Source organism: Phlebotomus papatasi, chromosome 3 (assembly GCF_024763615.1).
Source record: "Phlebotomus papatasi isolate M1 chromosome 3, Ppap_2.1, whole genome shotgun sequence".
NCBI classification, from domain to species: Eukaryota; Metazoa; Arthropoda; class Insecta; order Diptera; family Psychodidae; genus Phlebotomus; species Phlebotomus papatasi.
Genome location: NC_077224.1, coordinates 47,098,076 through 47,121,600, shown reverse-complemented (window position 1 = coordinate 47,121,600; position 23,525 = coordinate 47,098,076). Strand labels below are relative to the sequence as shown.

The 23,525-nt window shown below is 33.7% G+C and overlaps 1 protein-coding gene across 2 annotated transcripts in view; it reads right to left on the bottom strand.

The window, feature by feature from the left end:
* LOC129808019 (uncharacterized) overlaps positions 1-23,525 on the bottom strand; it is a 50,358-nt gene that overhangs the window by 1,884 nt on the left and 24,949 nt on the right. For both annotated transcript variants that reach the window (XM_055857666.1, XM_055857665.1), the window contains exons 3-7: positions 13,255-13,823; positions 8,813-9,548; positions 7,924-8,199; positions 3,649-3,860; positions 1,770-3,588 (exon numbers count right to left, since the gene is read on the bottom strand). In XM_055857666.1, the coding sequence (XP_055713641.1) occupies positions 1,770-3,588; positions 3,649-3,860; positions 7,924-8,199; positions 8,813-9,548; positions 13,255-13,823 (3,612 nt within the window). The remainder of the gene's footprint in view (positions 1-1,769; positions 3,589-3,648; positions 3,861-7,923; positions 8,200-8,812; positions 9,549-13,254; positions 13,824-23,525) is intronic.

Below are 23,525 nucleotides of genomic sequence, written 5' to 3'. Positions count from 1 at the left end.
TAGAGCACGTTAATTGATTTTAAATTCTATAAATTAAAAATATTTCTAATAGAATTAAAAATGTTTAATCTTTTATTTCATACAGTAGACTCTTCGTTATCCGGCTGACTGGGGGACAAAATGACATTTAGGTTTTTTGAATGATCAACGGTTTTTCTATTTTGTGCAATGTGAATTTATTTTCTGTCTGACAAAGAAAAAGAGAATTTTCTTTATGGTGTGCTTATGTTTCATTTTTTATCACAATTATGTATTAAAAACTTCGATACAATGTTAATAATACTTTAATTCACTCTGGACAAACTTCATGTTTAGTGAAAATAATTTTGAATATATCAACCGCCAGTGTTTGGCAGCTGTCACCCGGATAACGAAGTGCCGGATAACGAAGAGTTGAGTGTACTTAGAAATTAATATCAATTTTTTTTTTGTACATTAGAGTTATTTGTTGTCAATTAATTATTTAAAGTATTTTCTTCTTATTTTGCATCTACTTTCTTTGCTTTTTTTATTCTAAATATTGCAATCATGATCATCAAATTCCTCAATCGAGTACATTTTCTTGGAACTTTTAGTTTTGAACATCATTGACGGATTCCTGTTTGATTTTACAACTGCATTGCACTTGTTTGCTTCCTTATTTCTCTGAATAAGCTCTCGCCTTGCCTTTTCTGGAGAACTTGTGAGAATTCTAGAGGATATTGCTCGATAAATTTTCGAGAAAATAGTTTTTAACGGGATTGGGCAAAGGTCGAATATCCTCGGGAGAAGAAATTATTAATTCCCAAGATATTGATGGTTTAATTGTCCCTTGTAGGCAACTGCTCAACTGGTAAAGTCTGCACAAGAGGGAGTTTTCCAGTAGAAACTGGACATTACTCTTCATTTCGATAATAAACAATTGCACACCACCTACAATCTTGTCGAAAATCAACGTCCCATTCATCCCCTTTCAGGTGTCCCAAACATCCCCGCGGGTAGTTTTGGTATTTAAAACCTTTAAGTAAAAAACAAGAGCGTCTGAACTGTGAAGCTTTTATAAACAGATTACACTGCTACCTAATGAGATAAAAAGGTTTTGATTATATATCGCTGATATAAAATACAAAGAGCAAAACTGAGAAATAAAAAAAAATACAATTTTTATCAATTTTTAAGAAAGTATTCATAAAATTAAAACAATAAAACTGAGGATATCCATTCTTTTAGTCAAGATACATCTTAATATTGCCTACGATTGAGTAATGGTTAAAACCCATTTATTTCAAAAAATTAATGAAAAAATTACCTTGTCCCACACTACCCCTGTCCCAAACCTCCTCGGTCTCCCCTACTCACCCTTTGAACGTTCATGCCTTCGAGTAATGTGAATTTCTTTTACTTTTTCTAAGAGATTTCCACATTATCGTCACATAATTATCAATAATTGATAATAAGCTAGTTAATATTAAATATAAATGTTTAAGTCTCTTTGGAAAACTTAAAGAAAATTCACATTATACGAAGGTATGAACGTTCGAAGGGAGAGTACTTTCTCCTATGCTTCTTCCAAATCCCAAATTTTGAATTCAAAAAATAGCTTTATTGTTTGGAAATGAATGAGAACTTCCGGTATTTGGAAGAAGAAAGTCGCCTAAATGCGTATGAGTTATAAGTACTTTTCAAGATCCCCACTTGAAGCCCTTAATTCAAGATTCAAGCACTCTAGTAATCGATAAGTCTTAAGCTCTAGCGAAGGAGGGAAAGTAGTTCAAGAGCAACATACTCACCAGAACCTATCACATTTTCTCAGTTGCCTGAACTGGATGGCGATAATGCAGGCGAAAGTGGGCCCAACGAGACCACCCTGAAGAGGTCTCTCTGACATGGCTCCAGGGAATAGATCAATATCGTCTACGGATGCATAGAGCCTCTTGAAGCGAGCAATCACCTCTGGTGGAATTTCCCTGCTCAGGTCGTCCCAGTCGTTGGCCCTCTTGAGATTGCACAGGGCTCGATAGTTATTGTAGCTGGGAATGCCATGATCTCGAGCTCGTTGAACGTTCAGAGCGATTAAATCGACACCAGAGAAGGGAACACGACGATCCTCAAACAAATGGTTAGTCACTTCGCCAGTAATGAATTGATCCAGGGTCTCCATGGGCGTCGACACAAGGCCTCGGGAGATCTCATCTACCATTCTGGGTTGTAGGATAATGTCAGGCTTGAAGAAGCCATCTCGGAGGAGGATTGGAGGATCAATGGGTTGATGGTTGGGACTTAGCCTGGGAATGTGTGGTCTGAGAAGTGAGTGACCAATACGGAAGGCAGCTGCTGCGAATTCTGTAACAATGGCAGGATTGCATGTTGGATTGTAGTCCTTGTAGTAGCCCTGTGGCAGAAGTTTGAGGCCATAGAGGTTCACAGCATTCCAACTGAGGATACGTGGCAGGAATTCATTGTAGGTGATATGTTGATTCTGAGCAATGAGAATACGTCTTGCATGCTCAAAAAGCTGATCTCCTGACCAGTGAGGATTTACCCCTCTCAATCCCTCCACAATCCTATTGTGTTCTCGCATGAAGATTGTGTGAATCACAGTAAGAGCTGGCTGTTCAGAAGCCCTACCATCACCAGCGATAAAGCAATAGCCACTGGGGGCCTTACACTCCGGATGAGATGGACTCTGTGGCAGGAGTTCCTTACCCTTGATGGGATGTATTGTGGAATTGAGACGTCCAGAGAATCCTCTCAATTTATTGGCCACACACCAATTTTCACCGTACACCTGAGATGCATCCAGGAAGGCTGTATTTTGATTCACCTGCTCTCGAGGACCTAGGGTCTGTTGGCCAGGGAGTGATCTCATGAAGGGGAAGCACAAACGAGCACCACTCGTTACATTGACTTCTGGATAGTAGTGATCTCGGGGTGGAACTGGGAAGGGATTGCACTCTGGATGTACAGTTCTGGGAGAATCGCAAGATCTACAATTGGGAATGGATTCGTGGAAGCCCTTGTGGATGGGTGTCATTGTGAGATCATGATCCAAAAACTGGGCATACTGCATAACCATCAAGGAGTAGCGAGTATGGAGATTGGAGATATCAGGATGAATTAGGGAAGAGATTGTACGAGGATTTGGAAGTGGTGATCCAGTGACTGAAGTGCTGCGTGGCCTAGAGATACCATCCTCATAAACTGGTGGCAGGAGTCGAGCAAACACCGTCAGTGATTGTCCCAATGTGGTTGATCTCAAATTATTGCAGTATCCTGACATACTCCTGAAAGGTGATGAAGCGTCACATGGCGCAGTTAAATCTTCACACTGGGGCTCAAGATTAATCGGAGAAATTGATCCTGATAGCAGAGAGTTCACATCGATATTCTGAAGGCTATCTGTGAAGTCATCTCCTCTCGAGAAGGATCCCAAAATATTACTATCAAAGGTCTGTCGCTTTTTACGTGCATTCCTATGCAGGGTATTCAGGATTTCATTCGAAGCTAATTCATAAAAAAGCGATGAATTTGCTATGAGCAGTGCATTCCTATTAGCCTTGCTGAAGGATGCTGCAGTACCATCGGGAGAGCGAGCATCGATACCACCCTCTATGGCAAAAAAAAATCTTTTGTAGCTTTAATTTTACCAAGAAAATTCAATAAACTTACGCTCAAGCCAAACTTCGTATTCAAATCTCTTTCGTGCAATTAAATCTTCCTGAGCCTTCCTTAGAGCCTCCTTAATTTGTTCAGTGTCCAATTCTTCAACATCAGGCATTCTAGTTGTCTCCTCTAGGGTGTCTTCCACATAGTTGTTATCTTCAAATTTCCATGTTGATAGATCCAGTCCAGATAATTGATCGCAACTCAAACGAGCATTTCTATAAAAGTAATTTTAGAAGGTATACACCATGACCTTCAATCTAAAATGCATATTTTCCCAAGATTCAAAAAATCAAGCTAATCTTGAAAACTTATAGTGATCTATTGGATTTCAATCTAAAGATGATCACACTGTGAAAGTCACAGCGATTAGTGTAAATTTGTAGAATCTATTTAGAAAATTAATTTGGAGGTAATTACTAAGCATCGTACTGAAGGTTACGATGTCTTCCGAGAATTAACATATTAATATTCAATTTATTAATATTTTGAGAAAAAAAAACATTGACCATGAATATGGCTTATACTGATAAAATGAATAATCTATTGGACATATTTTCTATACACGGAAAAAAATATTTCGTAAAATTATTTGTAAATGCTTGTGAATTCCTACTGCGAACTTACGAAATGTTCATTGATACATTGAGAGAAATCCGAAAAAGTTAAAATAACATTCCGGAAATGTTAATTTTACCCTGCAGTATTGATCCAAAATCGGTTTAAATATTACCCTTTTTAGGTCTATTTTGGGTTAAAGTTACCCTTTTTCATGTTAATTTTACATTTGAAAAGGTGTAAATTAGGAGTATTTTTACACCTAAAAAGTGTTAAAGTTATGAGGAAAAAATGTTAATCGCACCCTTTTTTTCTCAGTGCGGAACTCACAGAAATGTTCGTAAAAGTTTGAATTTTCTTCACAAATGTTGTTCGTAAAATGATCATTTTACGAATATTTTATGTTCCTTTACAAACATTTATTCGTACATGTTCGTAAACATACAAAAAAGTGTTCGTGAAATTTTATCATTATTTTTTATTAATTTTTTTGTTCGTGAAAGAACAAAAAATGCTCGTTGAGTGATCATGTTACGAATAATGTTTGTGAAAAATTACAAACCTTTACGAATATTTAGGGTAAATCCCCAGTAGGAATTCACAAACATTTACGAACAATTTTACCAAAATACTGTTTTCTTTGTATCCGAAAAAAAGTTATAAAATAGTTGGTAAAAGTTTGTACTCTTTTCACAAACATTGTTCGTAACATGATCACTTTACGAGTATTTTTTGTTCACAAGCTGTCTACACATTATGAGCATTTTTTAAAAAAATTCTTTAAAAAATTTTTTAAAAAATTTTTTTAAAAAAACTGTTTTTTAAAAATTTTTTTTAAAAAAAATGCCTCCACACTAGACTTAATTTTTGTAAAAAATTTCTGACAGATTACTCTCAGCATTTCGCTTGGGATTATTTTCATGAAAATTTGTCATTTGAGTGGTGGAAAAAGTGTGAAAAGTGTTTGTTGGAATTCCCTGGGAGAGTTGTTAGTGAATGTTCGTGGAAAATTTTCCAAAATTGCAAAAGTGCAGTGTTTTTCTACAGAAGTTGTTCCCAGTGGAATCAATATTCCGGAGTGTGTGAACATAACCTCAAAATGTTGTTTTTCCCTAAAAATTTTGTGTGATTATCGCAGTTATTTATGTACAGAAATTGTTTTTCTTTGCGATAATCTGGAAACCAAAACATGCTCATCAGAAGAACCGCAGAAATTACTCGGAAGGACAAATTTGTTACCAGGAACAATGGGTAGAGTGGAGAAGAAGGTGTGCAGCTCAAAAGATCCTAGATTCCATTGATCAGCAGCTCTTTCTGGAAAAGCTTCAGGACTTCAGGAAAACTTGTGGATACGTTTGGATGAACAGGAGTATTTGTAACCAAGAACATTGACGTAAGTACTATGAATGTGCTAAAAAAAAACTCGCTGATTTTATTGCAAAGCTATTCCTGCAAAAAATTCAGGACTACAATTGGAAGAGCATGATAGTGGATGAGGGGAAGGACTTTGAGGAATAATTAGAAAGTGCTTCACCAAAATTCCTGCAAAAATTGATCCAGTGCAACTCTACAAATTTGATTCCGGATACTGGATGACACTGATTTGATTCCGGACACTGGTGATAATTATGATAAATTTTATGAAAAATAAATTCTCATATCTTGGTTTCCAATCCGAAATCTTTTATTGGTTATCCGGTGTACATTAAAGCCTTCTCCCTCTATCCACTACTGTCCAAGCAGGAGTCCCATGGAGGAAGCAAAAGTTTGTAGCCATCTCATCCTTGTGCTTCCGGATGGGAACATTTCCATCGTGGTTGAAAAGGAGGAATGATGGGAGGTGGTTCTGGGGCTTCAAGTGATGGGCTGTGGTAACTACGGATGACTCTTGTATGTACTAGGATCTCCTCAGTGGCTCTGAATAGGTCTATTGTCTTGATTAATTTACCAGGTTCATGTTCCAAAATTCTTCAATTTCCTTCTTTCCATTCATATTTTAATTTGGTGCACGAGGTCACTGTACCATAAAAATCTTCAAGAATACACAGACATCACAACTTTTGGAAACTTCAAAAGAAAAATCAGCGAAAATGTTCCTCCACAGCTGGCTTTGATTCCACTGGGAACAACTTCTGTAGAAAAACACTGCACTTTCGCAATTTTGGAAAATTTTCCACGAACATTCACTAACAACTATCCCAGGGAATTCCAACAAACACTTTTCACACTTTTTCCACCACTCAAATGACAAATTTTCATGAAAAAATGTCTCGAGTTGCTGTGATTTTTTAAAAAATTCTTTAAAAACTGTTTTGTAAAAAATTGTCCCAGTGTGTAGAGGCATTTTTTTAAAAGAATTTTTTTAAAGAAAAAACCTTGATTTTTTAAAAAAATGGGTCGTTTTTTTACAAAATCGCCTACACACTATACAAATTTCTGTAAAAAATCCAGATTTTTTAAAAAAAAATTTCACTAGTCTGGAGGCGATTTTTTTAAAGAACTTTTTTTAATGTCATTTTTTACAGAATTTTTTGATAATGTGTAGACAGCTTTAGAAACATTTATTCCCAAATATTCATAAACACACAAAAAAGTGATTGCGAGATTTTGTCATTTGTTAGTAAACTTTTGCCACGCAAACAAAAATGTGCGAACAAATTATTGTAAAGGAACAAAAAATGTTTGTCAAGTCACCATGTTACAAACAATGTTTGTGAAAAAAAACTACAAATTTTTACAAACATTTTAATGGGTTACAATTCACGAGCATTTCGTAAGTTCCTAATAGGAGTTCACAAAGCTTTACAAACAATTTCACCAAAATACTGTTTTTCTTTGTATCCAAAAAAAAAGATTGTAAAACAGTTCGTAAAAGTTTGTACTCTTTTCACAAACATTGTTCGTAACATGATCACTTTACGAGTATTTTATGTTCCTTTACAAACATTTATTCGTACATGTTCGTAAACATACAGAAAAGTGTTCGTAAAATATTGTCATTTGTTCGTAAACTTTTGCCACACAAACAAAAATGTGTGAACAAATTATTGTAAAAGAACAAAAACACGTTCGTCAAGTCACCATATTACGGACAATGTTTGTAAAAAAAAAAAGTACAAATTTTTACGAACTTGTTTGTGCGTTACACGATTTACGAAAATTTCGTAAGTCCTCAATAGGAATTCACAAACATTTACGAACAATTTCACGAAATATTTTTTTCTGTCCAGACGAAAAAAAATTTGTAAAATAGTTCGTAAAAGTTTGTACTCTTTTTACAAAAATTGTTCGTAACATTATCACTTGACAAGTTTTTTTTCTTTTACAAACATTTGTTTGCACACTTTTTATTTATCTGACGAAACGTTACGAACAAATGACAACATTTTTCTGTTTACGAATATTTATACGAACAAAAGTGATCATTTAACGAACAATGTTCGTGGTGGAAATTTATAAACATTTACAAACCATTTTACCAAAGGATATTTTTTCATCGAAAGGATTTTCACAAGAAAAGTAAATATTTCAAATTTTTCCGCTTGGAATTTTTTTTTAAACGGTTAAGTGAATCTTGTTGAAATTTTGTCAAAAGGATTTTATTTACCAATTTGACAAAACGTTTTTCTCACATTTTATACAAAAGAACATCCTTTTGACAAACTTTTCTTGTTAATTTGACAAACATTTTTTGTCAGAGTATGAGTAGCACTTTGAACTTACAAATATGGATCCTCGCGAATGAACGCCTTGGGCTGTGATCTACCAACTCCTTGGGCAGCACACAAAAGTCCTGACAATGATACTCGACGAACTGCCTGCAGTTGATCGAGCGTTAGAGATGACGGAGGTAAGTCATTCTCATACCAGAACCTATCACTATTCCTCAAGCTAGCAAATTGTGTGGCTAGAAGGCATGAGAGAGTCGGTCCAAAAACTGATCCTGGCTGAGGAGTTTCCGAGAGAGCTCCAGTCAGAAGATCAACATCATCAGCATTTCTATTATTACAAGACATTTTTTTAGATTACTTATTGGCACTTAAGGCGTCTACACATTCGGAGCAATTTTCGTCAAAAATTGCGTTTTTGACAGAAATTTGACGTTTCCCCCTACAACGCTGCAGGGAATTTACTACAAAAAGCAATTTTTGACAAAAATTTCTCCCAATGTGTAGAGGCCATTATAGAGTTCATTACGGCGTTATCACACTTGCACATTAAAATTTTAATGTGATTCACATTAATTGTCGCTTGTGAGCGTCCAAATATGTTATTTATGTCTTTGAGTCACTTAATATTTGGGGTTTTTCTATTTAGTGATAAACAAGTGGACTTGCTCTGCAAAAATAAATTTAAATTTACCTAAAGCAAAAATATTTTTCACATTAAAAAATTAAAGAGAAAATCGAATTAATTTTTCCCATTAATGCTATAAATCAATTTATATCAAATTTTGCGGGCCAAGTCTACCTTTTTATCAACGAATAGATCAAATTTTGAATATAAAATGATTCAAACACACAAATTACACATTTGGACTCTCACCAGCGACAATTAATGTGAATTATATTAAAATTTTAATGTGCAAGTGCGATAACACAGATAGACTTACAAGTAAATTTTTTTAAGAGCATTGGCAGTAGATTCTGGAATTCCGGCTGAGTGGAAATCCTCAAAGGTAATGCTTGATTCTCTGTCGAATGCTACACGAGCTTCGCAGAGATTGAGAGCCTCATAATAAGCTGGGATACCATGATCCCTTCCTCTTTGCAGAGCTAAAGCAATCTCCGTCCACGATTTCTCTGCAGACTTTTCCAGTGGAATGAAGGTTTTCATGAGTGCTGGTGTCCTGATCAAGATCTCAGCTGAAGCTGAGTCATCCATCATTGCAGCTGGGAGCATTGTGAGGAAAGCTGGCAGAGCAGCTACGGCCACTTCATTGAAAACTCCTCCTCGGTTTATGCTTGAGTATTGTGTAAAGTGTTTCGATGTCTCAAGGCGCAATTCATCCTTGGCCGTGATCTGTTGACCCAGAACTACAGGCAAGAATTCGTTGTAGGTGATATGCTGAATTTGGGCTGTAATGGCTCGTCTAGCTTCCAGGAAGAGTGTTGTATCTGTCCACACTGGATTCATCTTGGACAAAACCTTGGCAATTCGATTGTGTTCCTTGAGCAGAATTGTATGCAGAGCCCCAACGGCTCCTTGTTCGTTGCATCGGGCACAGGCTGATATGTTCACCAGACCTCCCTTCAGTGTCCTCAGGTTAAGGAAGTCCCTCTCTGTGGCTCCATAGAGACCAGATCCATCAATATATCCCGATACAGAGTTCATTTGCTCACGTTGCTCTGCAGAAAAATAAAAAAAAAATAGAATGAGTAAGAATTTATCAAAAGAATGATACTGGTTTACAATGTATCTATAAATATATCTCAAGATCAACCAGGAAGTTACAATAAATTCTATTTCTTCGAAAATAAATTATACTAACTGCGCCACATTAAAAGAAGATGTATTGCCGATCAATTCTAAACTTTTTAATATTTACTTTGTTATCTATTATCTTTAATTGGTACCGCTGTTAAATGCAAAACTCTAAATACCGGTATATGGACAGGTATGGTGAATCAATAAATGATTGTATTATTTTATTTATTAACTCTGAATTATTTATAGAACTTTATTTACAGATTCATTCTCATTTATTATTTCTGTGATTTGGCTGTAATTTTTCATTTGGTTTGATATCTTATGCTGAAGATCCGTTAGATAAGAATGTTTTAATAAGAATCTAAAAAAAACAAGCCTTACATCACCTATTAATTATAAAATTGTTAATTGCTTGTGACATTATTGTTTACATAAAATGTGTGAATAGGTAAAAATTTGTTAAAATTATCGAATCATGTAGCGAAACGCATTAACAACAATTTTATATAATATTCCACTAAAGCAATTAAAAAGTAATTGAAAATTATTACGTTCGTGTTATTGTCTTTTTGACTTAATCAATTCAAAGACATATCTCTGTTGTCGCAATTGCAGGAACATTTCGTTACTAAAAGTTATTCATAGCTTTCTAGGCCATATACTGATATAATAATGCATTTTAGTCCAAGCAGAAATTAAATTTAATATCTAGAAATTTTATGGACAGTAACATGGTCATTAATAGAGCTGGCTAAAATATGTATTTGCATGCTTTTATTAAGCGTTCTAAGGCTCTATTTGACCCTTTATCTTCACGAATTATGCCCAACGCACAATAACTTTTGTTTTGTAAATATGTTTTTGACATTTCAATGAGAGTGAGTAAGATCTAAATCTAGTCATCTCACTCACTCTCATAGAAAATTTTGAAAACATATTTACAAACAAAAGTTATTGTGCGCCGGGCATTAGACTCTTGCGATTCTAATAAACCCTATTTGAAAATGCATATTTTGACATATTTCATGTTTATTTGCATATTTGCATTTTTCCACATTTTTTGCATATTTCCGACTTTTGTTTAAAAAAAAATTTCTTATAAAATGAAAACCAATATAATTTCTATCGCTGTAGAAAAAAACATTTAAAATTTGGAATCTAATTATATAAAAATATCCCTTTACACTACTTGATGCTCACATCACCTATATTGACAAATTCGAAGCCAACACTCTTGGTCGAAAATCGTTTTTATTTCTTTAAATTTACTTTGTTCATCTGAAAAAATGCATATGTAAAAACTAATGTCTTGCGCACTTTATTTATGCAGCTTAATTTCTATAATCTGTAGAAAATTTAGAAGTTTAACAGCTAAAAAGTAAACTTTACTATTTCAATTTTTACTGCTCGAACTCAACAGAGAGGATAGGCCAATTTAACCCTCAAATATTTTTAAAAAGTTGCTAAAGGAGATGGAAAAGCATACTAGTGTTACTAAATGTTTTAATCTACTAGATAGAACTCTTCGCTAATTTTACAAAAGGCTTTTTAATTTCAATTTTTTAAACATAAATATTATCTGTAAAATAATTTGAGGTGTATTTTTTACATTTGGTGTTGAAAAATTATAATAAGGAATGAATTGAGGTTATTGTATGAAATAAAATTTTATTACATGTTCTGTAAATCATATTCTAAAAGAATAAAAAATCCTTAGATCAGTTTTTCGGAATGCGCTTACAATCACGCACAGCTCAGTCATAAAACCGTTCAGATTGCGCTTAAAAATTCGCTCAGCTCAATCTTAAAACAATTAAGATCGCGCTTAAAATCACGCATAGCTCAATCATAAAACGCTCATGATTGCGCTTAAAAATACGCACAGTTGTAGCATAAAACAGTTAATATTGCGCTTAAAAATTCGCACAGCTCAATCATAAGAAGCTTAAGATTATGCTTAGAAATACGCACAGCTTAATCATAAAACGATTAAGAATGCGCTTAGAAATACGCACAGCACACACGTAAAACTGTTCAGATACAGCTTAAAAACACGAACATGCCAATCATAAAATGGTTAAGATCGCGCTTAAAACACGCAAAGCCTAAACATAAAACGGTTAAAATTCCGCTTGAAAACACGCACAGCACTGTCATAAAACGCTTAAGATCGCGCTTAAAAATACACACAGCTTAATCATAAAACGATTAAGAATGCGCTTAAAAACACGCACAGCACGAGCACACGCGTAAAACGGTTAAGTTTAAGCTTAAAACACGTATAGCTTAATCATAAAATGATTAAGAATGCGCTTAAAAACATACACTGCTCAATCATACAACAGTTGAAATCTTTACCGTTTTATGATTGAGCTTTGCGTGTTTTCAAGCGCATTCTTAACCGTTTCATGATTGTGCGGTGCGTATTTTAAAGCGCAATCTCATCCATTTTACGATTGAGCTGTGCGTGTTCCTAAGCGCGTTCTTAAACGTTTTACGATTAAGCTGTGAGTACTTTTAAGCGCAATATGAATATTTTTTATTCAGCGTTTTATGGTTGACCTGTGCGTGTTTTTAAACGCAATCTCAACAGTTTTACGATTTAGCTGTGCGTGTTCTTAAACGCGTTCTTAACCGTTTTAAGATTGAGCTGTGCGTAATTTTAAGCGCAATTTAAACCATTTCATGATTGAGCTGCGTGTGTTATTTTACATACAACTTAGGTCGTTCATGCTGAGGCACTTAGGATTTGAAGGTGTGCGCATTTTCTAAAATCAATCTGTCAAAATTTAAGCTTAAGTGTTCTGTGTCTAAAACTAACCGGAAAAAATTATATAATTAATCCTGCAAAGCTTCTAAAATTAAGTCTTAAGTTTCTAAAATCAATCCAGAAAGTTTTTTGATTTGATTCTGTAAAATCGTACAATTTCTAAAATCAATCCTAAATGTACTAGAACTCAGGCTGCACTTATAGATAGCTTTAAGTAATGCTTTCTCTTTCTTATATCATTGAGATTTAAATCATAAAAATATCATAAAAAGTAAAATAACAATTGTCACATTTTACAAATGAAGTGGAAAATTAAAAAAAGCATATTTTTAAATTTCAAATACTTTCTGAAATAAGATTGGTTGTTATTAAATGTTGAATTCAACTATTTCAAAATAGATATTGTTTATTTTCTTTTTAAATCGTATTCAATCGGTAGAATGGTTTTAAAGGATACTAAATTTATTTAAATAAATCCAAAATGCCATACTGCGTGTTCGATTTATCACAGCTGTCAATTTGTATATTTTTCAAAAATATTGCTTTAAGCAATAAAATAGTGCATTTTTAAAGAATACTACTATTAAGCAACTCAAAAATTCTTTTTGAGAAATACAATACTTGAAATGATTACTGGACGCAGATCCTAATGAAATGTAAATTTCCAATAGATAAAGGTTTTTACGTCAAAGTGCTATAAAACACTCTTATTTGGGTTAAAAAATGAATTAAATAAATGCATATTTTTCATGCATATTTTATGATTTTTCGTGCATTTTTATGTCGCATTTTTCGAAGATTTTTTTTTGCATATTTTGGCCAGCTCTAGTCATTAATAACTATTATGCACTTACTGAAATCACAGGTTCCAATTTCGTATGATGGGGCTGATCTCTTGTAATCTACACATTCTGTGGAGGAGGGCACATAACACAGAGCTACTTGTTCCTGAGTCCTATTCCCATTGATAGCCTGGCAGCAGGATAACGACGGCGTCACTGTGTCTACGAGATCATAGGCTAACAGCTGACCCCAGGCTGGTAGCATTGCTGTGATATGGGGATGTTCCCGATTGGGATCCGTGGTGGTCTGAAGTTCAGCCACAATGCCTTCAGGAGCAGGAAGGGCGTGGGAACTTTGAGAATTTCTCGGTGTTGAGCGTCCATCGGCATAATTGGCTTCAAAGAGACGTAACAGGATATCTCCCCGCGCTCCCCAGTCTCTATGATTGATATTATTGCATTCTCCCGTTGGGGAGCGGAATTTGCTGGGAGGACAGGGTGGTGGTCGCTCGGCTTCGCATGCCGCAGCTCCTGTCTGGTGGATCTGTTCCATATGCAGCGCCAGACGCACTCGACTCCGCAGGTCTGAGGGGATTTTGTGGGTGGCTGTGCATCTTGGCACCAGCGTGACTAGAGATATACTGCGAGATAAGAGAGTTGAAATTAATAAAGATGAAAGATTAAAAGTAATAAATGAATAATTCTGAATTGATAATTAGAACGACTTTAACAAAATCCACGTGATTTTTAAAATAAAATAAATTAAATGGTTTCCGAGCTTTCCATTGAAAACAAAAACATTTTTACTCATTGAATGTTTTATTCTTGTTGCTGAAACAAAGTCAAGAATTTGTATAATCTCTTTCCAAAGTGATATTAATTGTAAAATTGACCCAAAACGTTCTGATAAAAATCATCGGATATTTTCATGTAGAAGTGAGAAAAGTAATCCACGTGCTATTTGTGATCCAAATATGAAATAGAGTTAAGCAGGGCACTTTTGGTCGAGGGCTGTTTGAAATTGTCAATTTATGGTTTCTAAGTTAATTAAGAACATGTTGAACAAGAGCATTTAATGAAAAATATCGTAAATGCTGTAGCTGAATTTATAATAATAATTACGGCAGCTTGGGTAATTGGGCAAAATTTCGGCCAGCTTGCAATTTCGGCCAGTTCTTTAATTCTTCAAATATCCATGAAATTTTATTTGTGCTTACTCTAGAAATTACAAAATGGAAAAAACCAAAAACTGTCGCTTCGACGAAGAGATGATGTGAAACAGACTTTTGAAAAATTCCGGAAGGGCAAGGAACTTTGAGAACTATGAGAATGGGACACGGCTGAATCAAATTCAGAATCTTGCTTTGGAGTGCCTTGGGATCGAATCCGAATATCTTTATGAAGTGGCGGAGGATCGACAAGCGTGAGCTGGTAAACTGGGTGTTATAGGGGAAAGCGCGCTACCTTCGGACGTTTTATTCTCAAATTTTCAGAAAAGAGCTATGGGTGAAATCCAAAAGGAACATAGAACAAAAAATTGAATTGTGCGAAGCTTAAGTCTAGGTTCGCGACCCCAATAGGGATAAACGGTTGAAAATCATTATAATTATAATATTAATCGCATTTTTTCTCGGATTCTACGTTTTTTTTTAATATAATAAATCCATCTATTTTCTTATAATAATCCTAAAAAAAAACTAGAACATATTTTTTTTATGAAATCTGCAAGTATCTTGTCAACATTAAAAAGAATAATTTTTCAATTAGGATCTTTAGGGTAGAATAGTCTAATTCAGAACTTGCTCCAAATGGAAATTTTTCACCATTCCATATGGGAATAAAAATAAATTTTTCATTAATAAATTCAGAACAGAACTAAATTTTTGTTTATATATATTGTCATGTTATAATTTTATTAGTAGATTCTCTGATTTTTTTCATACTTTCGATGAATTGAAAATCCATTCATAATGGCTCCGGTGCACCTTTTAGCTCACGAAAATTTCATGAAATCGAAATTGGAATACCTTTCTTTCTCACACGTTTTTCATATGTCTGTCTCATTCTTTCGCACTCTTCTTTTTCTTTTAAACGTCACAACAAATTTAATTTAACTTAATCGAATTTGGAGTGCGAATAAGATAATTAGATAAACATATGCAAAACGCGTGATAAATGGATGTGAATTTCGATTTCCTGAAAGTTTTCTTATATAAAAGGTTTGCTTGAGCCATAAGTCTTAATTTAAAAAATCCTATTTGAAGCATGTTTGGAATTAGCTTGGTCTACTCTAGTCCTTAAAATTTAGTATTTCAGAATCAAACTTAAGTAACAATTTAAGTGAATACCAGCTCTTCGTTATCCGGCATTTCGATATCCGGGTAACAGCTGCCAAACAGTTGCGGTTGATGTATTCAAAACGTTTTTACGAGACATGCCAGAATGAATTTCTGTTTTATTTTCATTTTATCAAAGTTTTTGACACATAATCGTGATAAAAAATGAAACGAAAACGTATCACGAAGAAAATTCTTTTGTTTTTCGACAGAAAACAAATTTACACAGCACAAAATAAAAAAAAAACCGTTGACTAGATTCAAAAAACCGAAATGTCATTTTATCCCCACGTCAGCCGGATAACGAAGAACCGAGTGTAGAACTGTCCTATGAGAAGGGGGCACTTTTGTAAGGGGAAGGAGATTGAATTTTGAATTTGTGGCAGCTTTGAAATTGGAATTTTTTACCTATTCTTAAATGGAATTGTGCCATATCATAATGTAATTTAGCTTTTCAATCTGTTTGTGGAGCTAAATTACATAATGATAAGGCTCAATTTTACTTGAAAATAAGAGAAAAATCCTAATTTCAAAGCTACCCAAAATTCAAAGGTGCTCCACTTCCCCCTATGTAGATTTACAGGAATTATCATGACTAAATCAAACTAATTCAGATTAACTTATCTTTTTTATTCTACAAAAAAGAATATATTATATTTCTTAAAATTGTTCGTAAATGTTTGTGAATTCCACTGGGAACTTACGAAGTTCTCGTAAAGTGTATGACCAACAAAAAAGTTCGTAATTTTTGTACTTTTCTTCCGATACATTGTTTGGGTATTTTTGGTTTTTTACAAAGATTTGTTCGTACATTTCTGTTTGTCTGGAAAAATATAACAAAACAAATAACAAAATTTTGCGAACATTTTTCTGTTTGTTTACGAACATTTATGAACAAATGTTTGTTAAAGGACAAAAAATGCTCATCAAGTGATCAAATGACGAACACTGTTTGTGAAGAAAGTACAAACATTTGCGAAATTTTTAGTGAGTTATACGATTTAGGAACATTTTGTAGGTCAGGGGCATGACGTTTCCTATGTTTCCCATATATGTTTCTAGCGTGCCGAAAAAACTTTGGAATTTTTTCGGTGTTTTCTTCCATTGTGGAATGAATTAGCAAAAAATACCAATACAAAATAAAAGCCAATTGAATATGGAATGAGCAACCGAAAACCCCAAAATGGCAACCTACGTAGTTTCGGAGATATCTCGTGAAATGTGTACGAAAACAGGGAAAAGTTTACACTAAAACTGGTCGTATTTTTCAGAGCTAATGTCTCCCCCTGTTGTAGGTCCCTAAGTAGGATTTTACCACGAACAATTTTACGAGATATTCTTTCCTATGTAGAGGAAAGGTCCTAGGCTTTGCACGGTTCCAAGCTTCAAAATGACTAAATTTTTCCTATGTTTCTGAATAAATGTGACTCCGCAATATATTTTAATTAAAAATAGAACACTTTCCTCTAGTTTTTAATATATGCATGCAGTGTGATTCATCAGGGTTTCTGCCGTTTACCTGATGAGATCGATCGTGGTAAGACGGCGGCAACCGCAACGAAGTATTAATTGAGAAATATATTGAATTGAATTAAATTGAGTCCCATTTATTGAAAAATATAGGAAGTATTTAGTCCTTATGAAGCTTGGGATTGTACAAATCATGAGAAACTTTCCCTATGGTCTTAAAACTAAAATTCTTGTCCAAAATTGCTCCAAATGCCCGTATAATATTAAAACTCGCAAATTCAACGGGGTATACTTTCACTCTCAATCCTTCACTTTCAACACAGATTTCACCCAAGACGATTTTTTTTGGCAAAAGCCAAACAATCCCAAAATTCCATGACATACAAAACACCCCATTGTTATCAAAAACCATTTTAATAAATAACCAAAACATGTTCTTATACGACAGTGGCATTATCTCTTTGACACATTCTTCGTTAATTAGCCAATTTTAAGTGATTGACGCACGATAAATTAATTGAGAATTCATTTTAATTTGATGAAAGATTGGGGGATGTGTTAATTGATGAAATTAACAAGTGTTTTTTTCGATATGAAGAAAATAATAAATGCAGTAAAGAAGTTTTTTTACAATTAATTATATTTAATAATTCAAGAGTGGTTTCCAGAGGAGACTGATGTATGTTTATGGAGAAGAAAAAAAAACTGATGTACAATATGCTAATATAGAGAATTATGATGCAGAAGTTAATATGAAAATTACTCATGTTTTGCAATCATTCAGAGACTGAAGATGCCATCGTGGTGGTGGGAAAGAATACACAATAAAACCTGGTGTGAGGAAAATGTTAACGTAATTCTGCAATTTTTTTTAGGAAAAATTGCACATTTTTTGTTTGTTATTAAAGAAATTATTTCCTCTTGAATTTCTTGGAGGTTTTTTTTTTGGAGCTGCTATTTTCTCACAATTTCTGGCATTACTCATGTGAGTTCTCTGCCAGAATTCATTGACAGAATGCATTTGCCTTCTCAAATTTAAAGCTGAAATGCAACCAAAAAGATAGGGTAAGTGTGCCAAATTCCGGCTGAGTTGCATGCAAGCGCCAAAGTCTAAAGTTTGAAATGTAATATATTTAATAGAAATTGATTTTTTTCACTCCTTCTACTTAAGGAGTGTTGCTTAGAACATTGTAGACAGTTTATTGTCTTTATTTACTATAAAATCATTCTTAACCCATTCCTTACCATGGTATTATACATCATACACAAATTGAGTGATTTTAGATGATTTATTCCTGGACAATTTTTATCCGAATTGCTGTCGGGAAAGCACTTTTAGTAACTTTAGTTCTTCAATTACTTGGGAAAAATAGTCCGACAGAGATGAAAATACATTTTCTTATTGCTTTCTTGCTTCGCGGAAAGTCATGCAAAACTTCTGCTTAAAATGGCGGACAGAAAATGCGACATCCCGTCGAATTTGTTAAAATTGGCCCCTTTCCTCTTTCCTGATTTGAATTCTAGTTGCCAATTTGTGTTCTAGGATAGTTACTCTATCTAAAGCAATAGAGTTGGTAATGAATTAATGCACAGAATGTAAATTCAGGCGGCTCCCTACTCCCCCATAATAGATAATTTTTTTGTTTTCAAAAAAAAAATATCTATTAATCTGTAGGAAACTAATCTCAAAATATGAACATTCTATCTCAAGTATTTCTGGTACATTGACTGAATGGGTTAATACATTTTAAAATGAATAAAAATGTAGGCATAGATTTGGTGCCCTATTTCGGCCACCTTCATTCTCATAGTTCCTTGCCCTTCGGGAATTCTTCAAATGTCTTTTTCACGTCATCTCGTTTGTCGAAGCTACATTTTTTGTTATTCTTTTACATTGTATAATCTCTGGAGTATGTAAAAATTAAAAATTCCTGGAAATTCGAGGAACAGAAAAGGGGGACGGAATTGCAAACTGGACGGAATTTGGCACACTTACCCTATATATGGCTATTGTCGAAATAGGCAATTAAATTCTTTCTTGGTGCTTTATTAATATTTCTGACTTAATGTAAAAAGTGATTCTCTCAGTTCTTTCGGTGCACTTTATGCACTTTAATTGCACCACCCAAGTCTCTCATGAGAATTTTCTTTCGACAATCAATTTGGCCGTTGGGTTTCCTTCATGTGGTAAAAAAAATACCATGGCTTAAGTAACATTTTCCCACGTCGATTTTTTGACATGTTAATCGCTGTGCGATTAAATCTTTTAGAGATCTTGAGACAATTCATTGGATTAGTGTGGAAATAAATTCTTTGCAAGTTTTTCCCCCAGGCAAACTCTAAAAAGTATAATAAATTTTAGAAGCTCATTTGTAATTTGTCAATGAAGTTTACCACTCATTCATTAGAGTGATAAACCCCTTGGCATTGCAATTGTGCGACTTAAGAAAGTTCCGAGGAGGACACAAATTGTCCTCGAGACTTGTGGCCCAGCGGATTGTTTTTTATCTAATTTTATTCACAGCATGAAGAATTTATGGACAATTTCCTGGCTATTTTGTATAGTACAATTTTCTCAAACAATGTTGAGTATTTGGCATGGATGAAGGTTTTCTGGAGGTGTGTTGGAGGAGAAAAGTCCGCCTTTCCGTTGGTGAATACATCCAAAAATTTTAAAGTGGTCCAGTGAAAAAGATTTATATAGAAATTGACGGTGACGCCCGTGAACTGGTTTTCACTCTCTTTTTCTTGCATTCGGCTATTTTAAAAGTCAATTTATCGACTTTAATGGTAGTCACACCTCTTCTGCCTCTCTTTTGCAAGTGCACAAAACGGCGATCTTGACATTAAAAGTTTTATTCGAAAACTTTTTTTTCTAGGGCGCTTGTATCTCGTGAAAATATCCAGCATAATCAGATGGACGAGAAAAAATGTTGAGCACGTTACTTTTTGTGCTTACGAGTAGGGGAAAGCGCGCTAACTTCGAACGACTCAAGCTTCGGATAATTCAATTTTTTCTCTATGTTCCTTATGAATTTCACCGGTAGCTCTTTTCTGAAAATTTGAGGCATTAGACTAGTTATTAAAATGTAATATTAAAATAAGCCAAATTCATTTATAACAGATTAAAAAAAATGAATTGTGCGAAGCATAAATCGTCCGAAGGTAGTGAGCTTTCCCCTATATAAAATGCTTGAAAGCTGCTCTTCAAAAGCGCGCGCACCACACAAATGGACCTTTTGTGGAGGGTCTTAAGCTAATGCAAACAAATAACACAAAAAAAACATCTCATTTGTCACAAGTACAATGAACAATATTAAAAAATTAACAATTTATTTACTTAACCTCTCCCACAGAGAAGTCTTTTTATCGCCAACGTAATCTTCTGGTGTAGAAGCTTTTATAAAGTACTTTTGAGGAATTATTACAGATGATCATCAACCACAAAATTGATTTTAATAATCTCAATATGTTTTATCTAAAAGATCACGTCAGAACAACCACATGTAACAATTATTTAAGCACTATCTCACGACATATAACACTGAAGAAGGGTTAAAAAAGCAGAATTACATTCATATGTTGCAACAGTGAAAAATTGATGAATCGAAAAAGCCACAAGAAATTCTATTTAGCTCTCACTTTCTCATCTTCTCCATTGTCTTACGTAAAGTTACTTTCTTGGATCAATGTTTTGAGTCATTAATAATTCGACAAAGAAAACAATTTACATAAATCACAGATAAACATAATTCTTCCATGGAGTTATGCATCATTCTAAAAATGCATTATCTGATTGCGAATCCGAAAGAATCGTTTAAATCAAACCACTAAAATATACCTGAAGGAAGCACTTTAAACAGTTTCTTGTCGGTAGTTTACTTCTTCCAAGTAAACCTGATTAATTACCTCCTTTCCATCAGGAACTGTATTTTTAATGGCCTTCATGGAACTGGATTAAGTGTTTTGCAAACAATTTAGCCAACATCAATAATTTTTTATAAAATAATTAATAAATAATAATTCGAGCTTCTCATGTCAATTTGATGTAGGGTAAAGTGGTACAAGTTGGACAGTCAATGGTACAATTTGGACAGGGCTTGATAAATTTAGTACTTCGTTTTTATTTGTATATTTTTAATGCTTTAGTTTTATAATTTGGTTCCTTGTGCTTAAAAATAAATTTTGTACAGTATTTATCAAGAAAAAAGCCATGTCCAAATTGTACCGGCGAATTGTCCAACTTGTAACACTAATTCCAAATTATATCACTTTACCCTAGTTTAGGTTCTCCACTAAATTCTTAGCCCTCGCTAAAATAGTGAAACACGAAGTTGGTATAGGGGAAAGAGCGCTACCTTCGAACGACTCATTTTTTTCTATGTTCTTGATGGATTAAACCCATGACTCTTTTCTAGAAATTTGAGGTATTGAACTATCTTATAAAATATAATATTATAATAGGTCAAATTTATTGAAAACATATTGAATGAAATAAGCTTAAATCATCCGAATGCAGCACGCTTTCCGCTACTTGGCTTGAATTGTATTTATTTTAGAGATAGTTCATCTTCTAACCATTATAACTCTCAATACCAACAGATATCGCAACTCAAGAAGATGTTAAATTTAGTGGCTGAAAATTAGCATTTGCGGAGAGTATTACCTTATTACTTCAACTTAAGAAAAAAAAAATCAACTAATATAACACTGTTTGTTTAAAGGAACCTATAGCAAATATAAACAGTCAAGAACCACCTGTGAAAGTTGGTTTAAATGCTTCAGAAGTGGCGATCCCAACGAAAAGGGCAAGAAGACCAAAAACAGTTAATGGCGCCGATCTGGAACCGTTACTGGATGAAATCTTCTACAAAAATCAAGCGAAATTGTAAATAGGCATCGCTAAGACCAACTTCACTAAAATCAATTTGAACCATTCATTACTGAAAACATAGTCGATATGGGCTAAATGGGACAAAAGACAAAAATGAATGATATTGCAACACGGGAGCATTCCATCCTATTGCACTTTTACAGTTCAGAACAACAACAAAAAAACTGAATTGAGATGCGCTACTACCCCCGCTGTATTTTTTGGGCCTGGACCCTTCCGGTTATTATCAATTGTTGACAATTCCGTGGTAATTTAGTGTAAATCTCTTACGAAAAACAAAAGAAATTCACATTATTCGAAGGCATGCACGTTTATTTTTTTTTTTTATTTAATCAGGTGTCTCACGGAAAATTGGTGTTATTAATTCAATCTGAGCTAATGCGCTGCGTTCTTGTGAGAGTTAAATGGTAAAAACTAGCTAATAATTTTTAAAAAGTCATTTGAATTGGTGCCATAATATGGTAATAACCTGACGATGTGGGGAACACTGCCGATCGCTAGTGCTCTTTTCTTACTGATAGTAAAAATGTGTAACTGCGAGTGCCAATGCCAATACATTGAATGAATTAGTTTTCGTATTTAACCTGAAATTTTCTATGTTTCATTGGTAAAAAAAGGCTAAAAACTTAGTGGAGGACCTAGTAAAAAAATTAGTAAAGTAGTGAGACTTCGCAGAATAATCAAACTAGATGCTTTATCTAAGCCGCAAAATTCTTTCAATTTTATCATTAAATTTCTTTTAAGTTTATTGGATTATAACCGATTTCATAAATAATTTAAGATAAATCTTCGCTATAATTTAAAAATTATTTTCATAAAAAAATAAATATTCTTGTTTCAAAACCGGACTAAAGACCGAACTAATCCTTTGAAGATTCATGAAGAACTGAATATTTTGTTAAACAAAATTATGTTTAAATCTAAAATTGTTTTTATACACTTTGCTTCAGTCCTTGACATTTAAAATCTTTAAAACTTAAAAACAATAAATGAATAAATTTGTTTGGATTGGCTATGAATTCCTCTATGGCGTCTACACACTAGTAGATTTTTTTTTTAAAATGCCTTTTTTAAAAAATTCTTACGTTTCTGCCTTCAAGGATAGGGGGAATTTTCTTTAAAAAAAGCATTTAAAAAAAATTTTACTAATGTGTAGACACCATTCAGTACTTAAACTTTGATGTAATATTTAATACATAAATATACTCTTTTTCTCAGTTAGTTTAGAACTTATTTATGTCTTTATTTTGTTTTTAAAATAAGATTTTAAAATAGTTCAGAGAATTTCAGAGTGCAGGAAAATTACTGGGAGTTTTTCCAATAATATTATACCGTGGAAAAATTAATGCAATGTAGATTGCCTTACAAATAACTATTCTTTCACAAAATTTATTTCCCTTAAAATAAGTTGGTTATTTGAGTTGTCATTTTTGACAATATTTAATGAGGAAATACTTAAAAAAAATTCTAGATATTGGAAAATGAAAAAAGTTATGTAAATAAGTTTATATAAGGAAATATTTTGCAGTGTATCTTGAATTTCAAGAAATAAACTTAAATTTAAGAGGAATTTTAAAATTTCAGTAAAGAGACGGTTTTAAACTGGTTTCATCTCTAAAACCCGGTTTCAAAACCGATTTCAC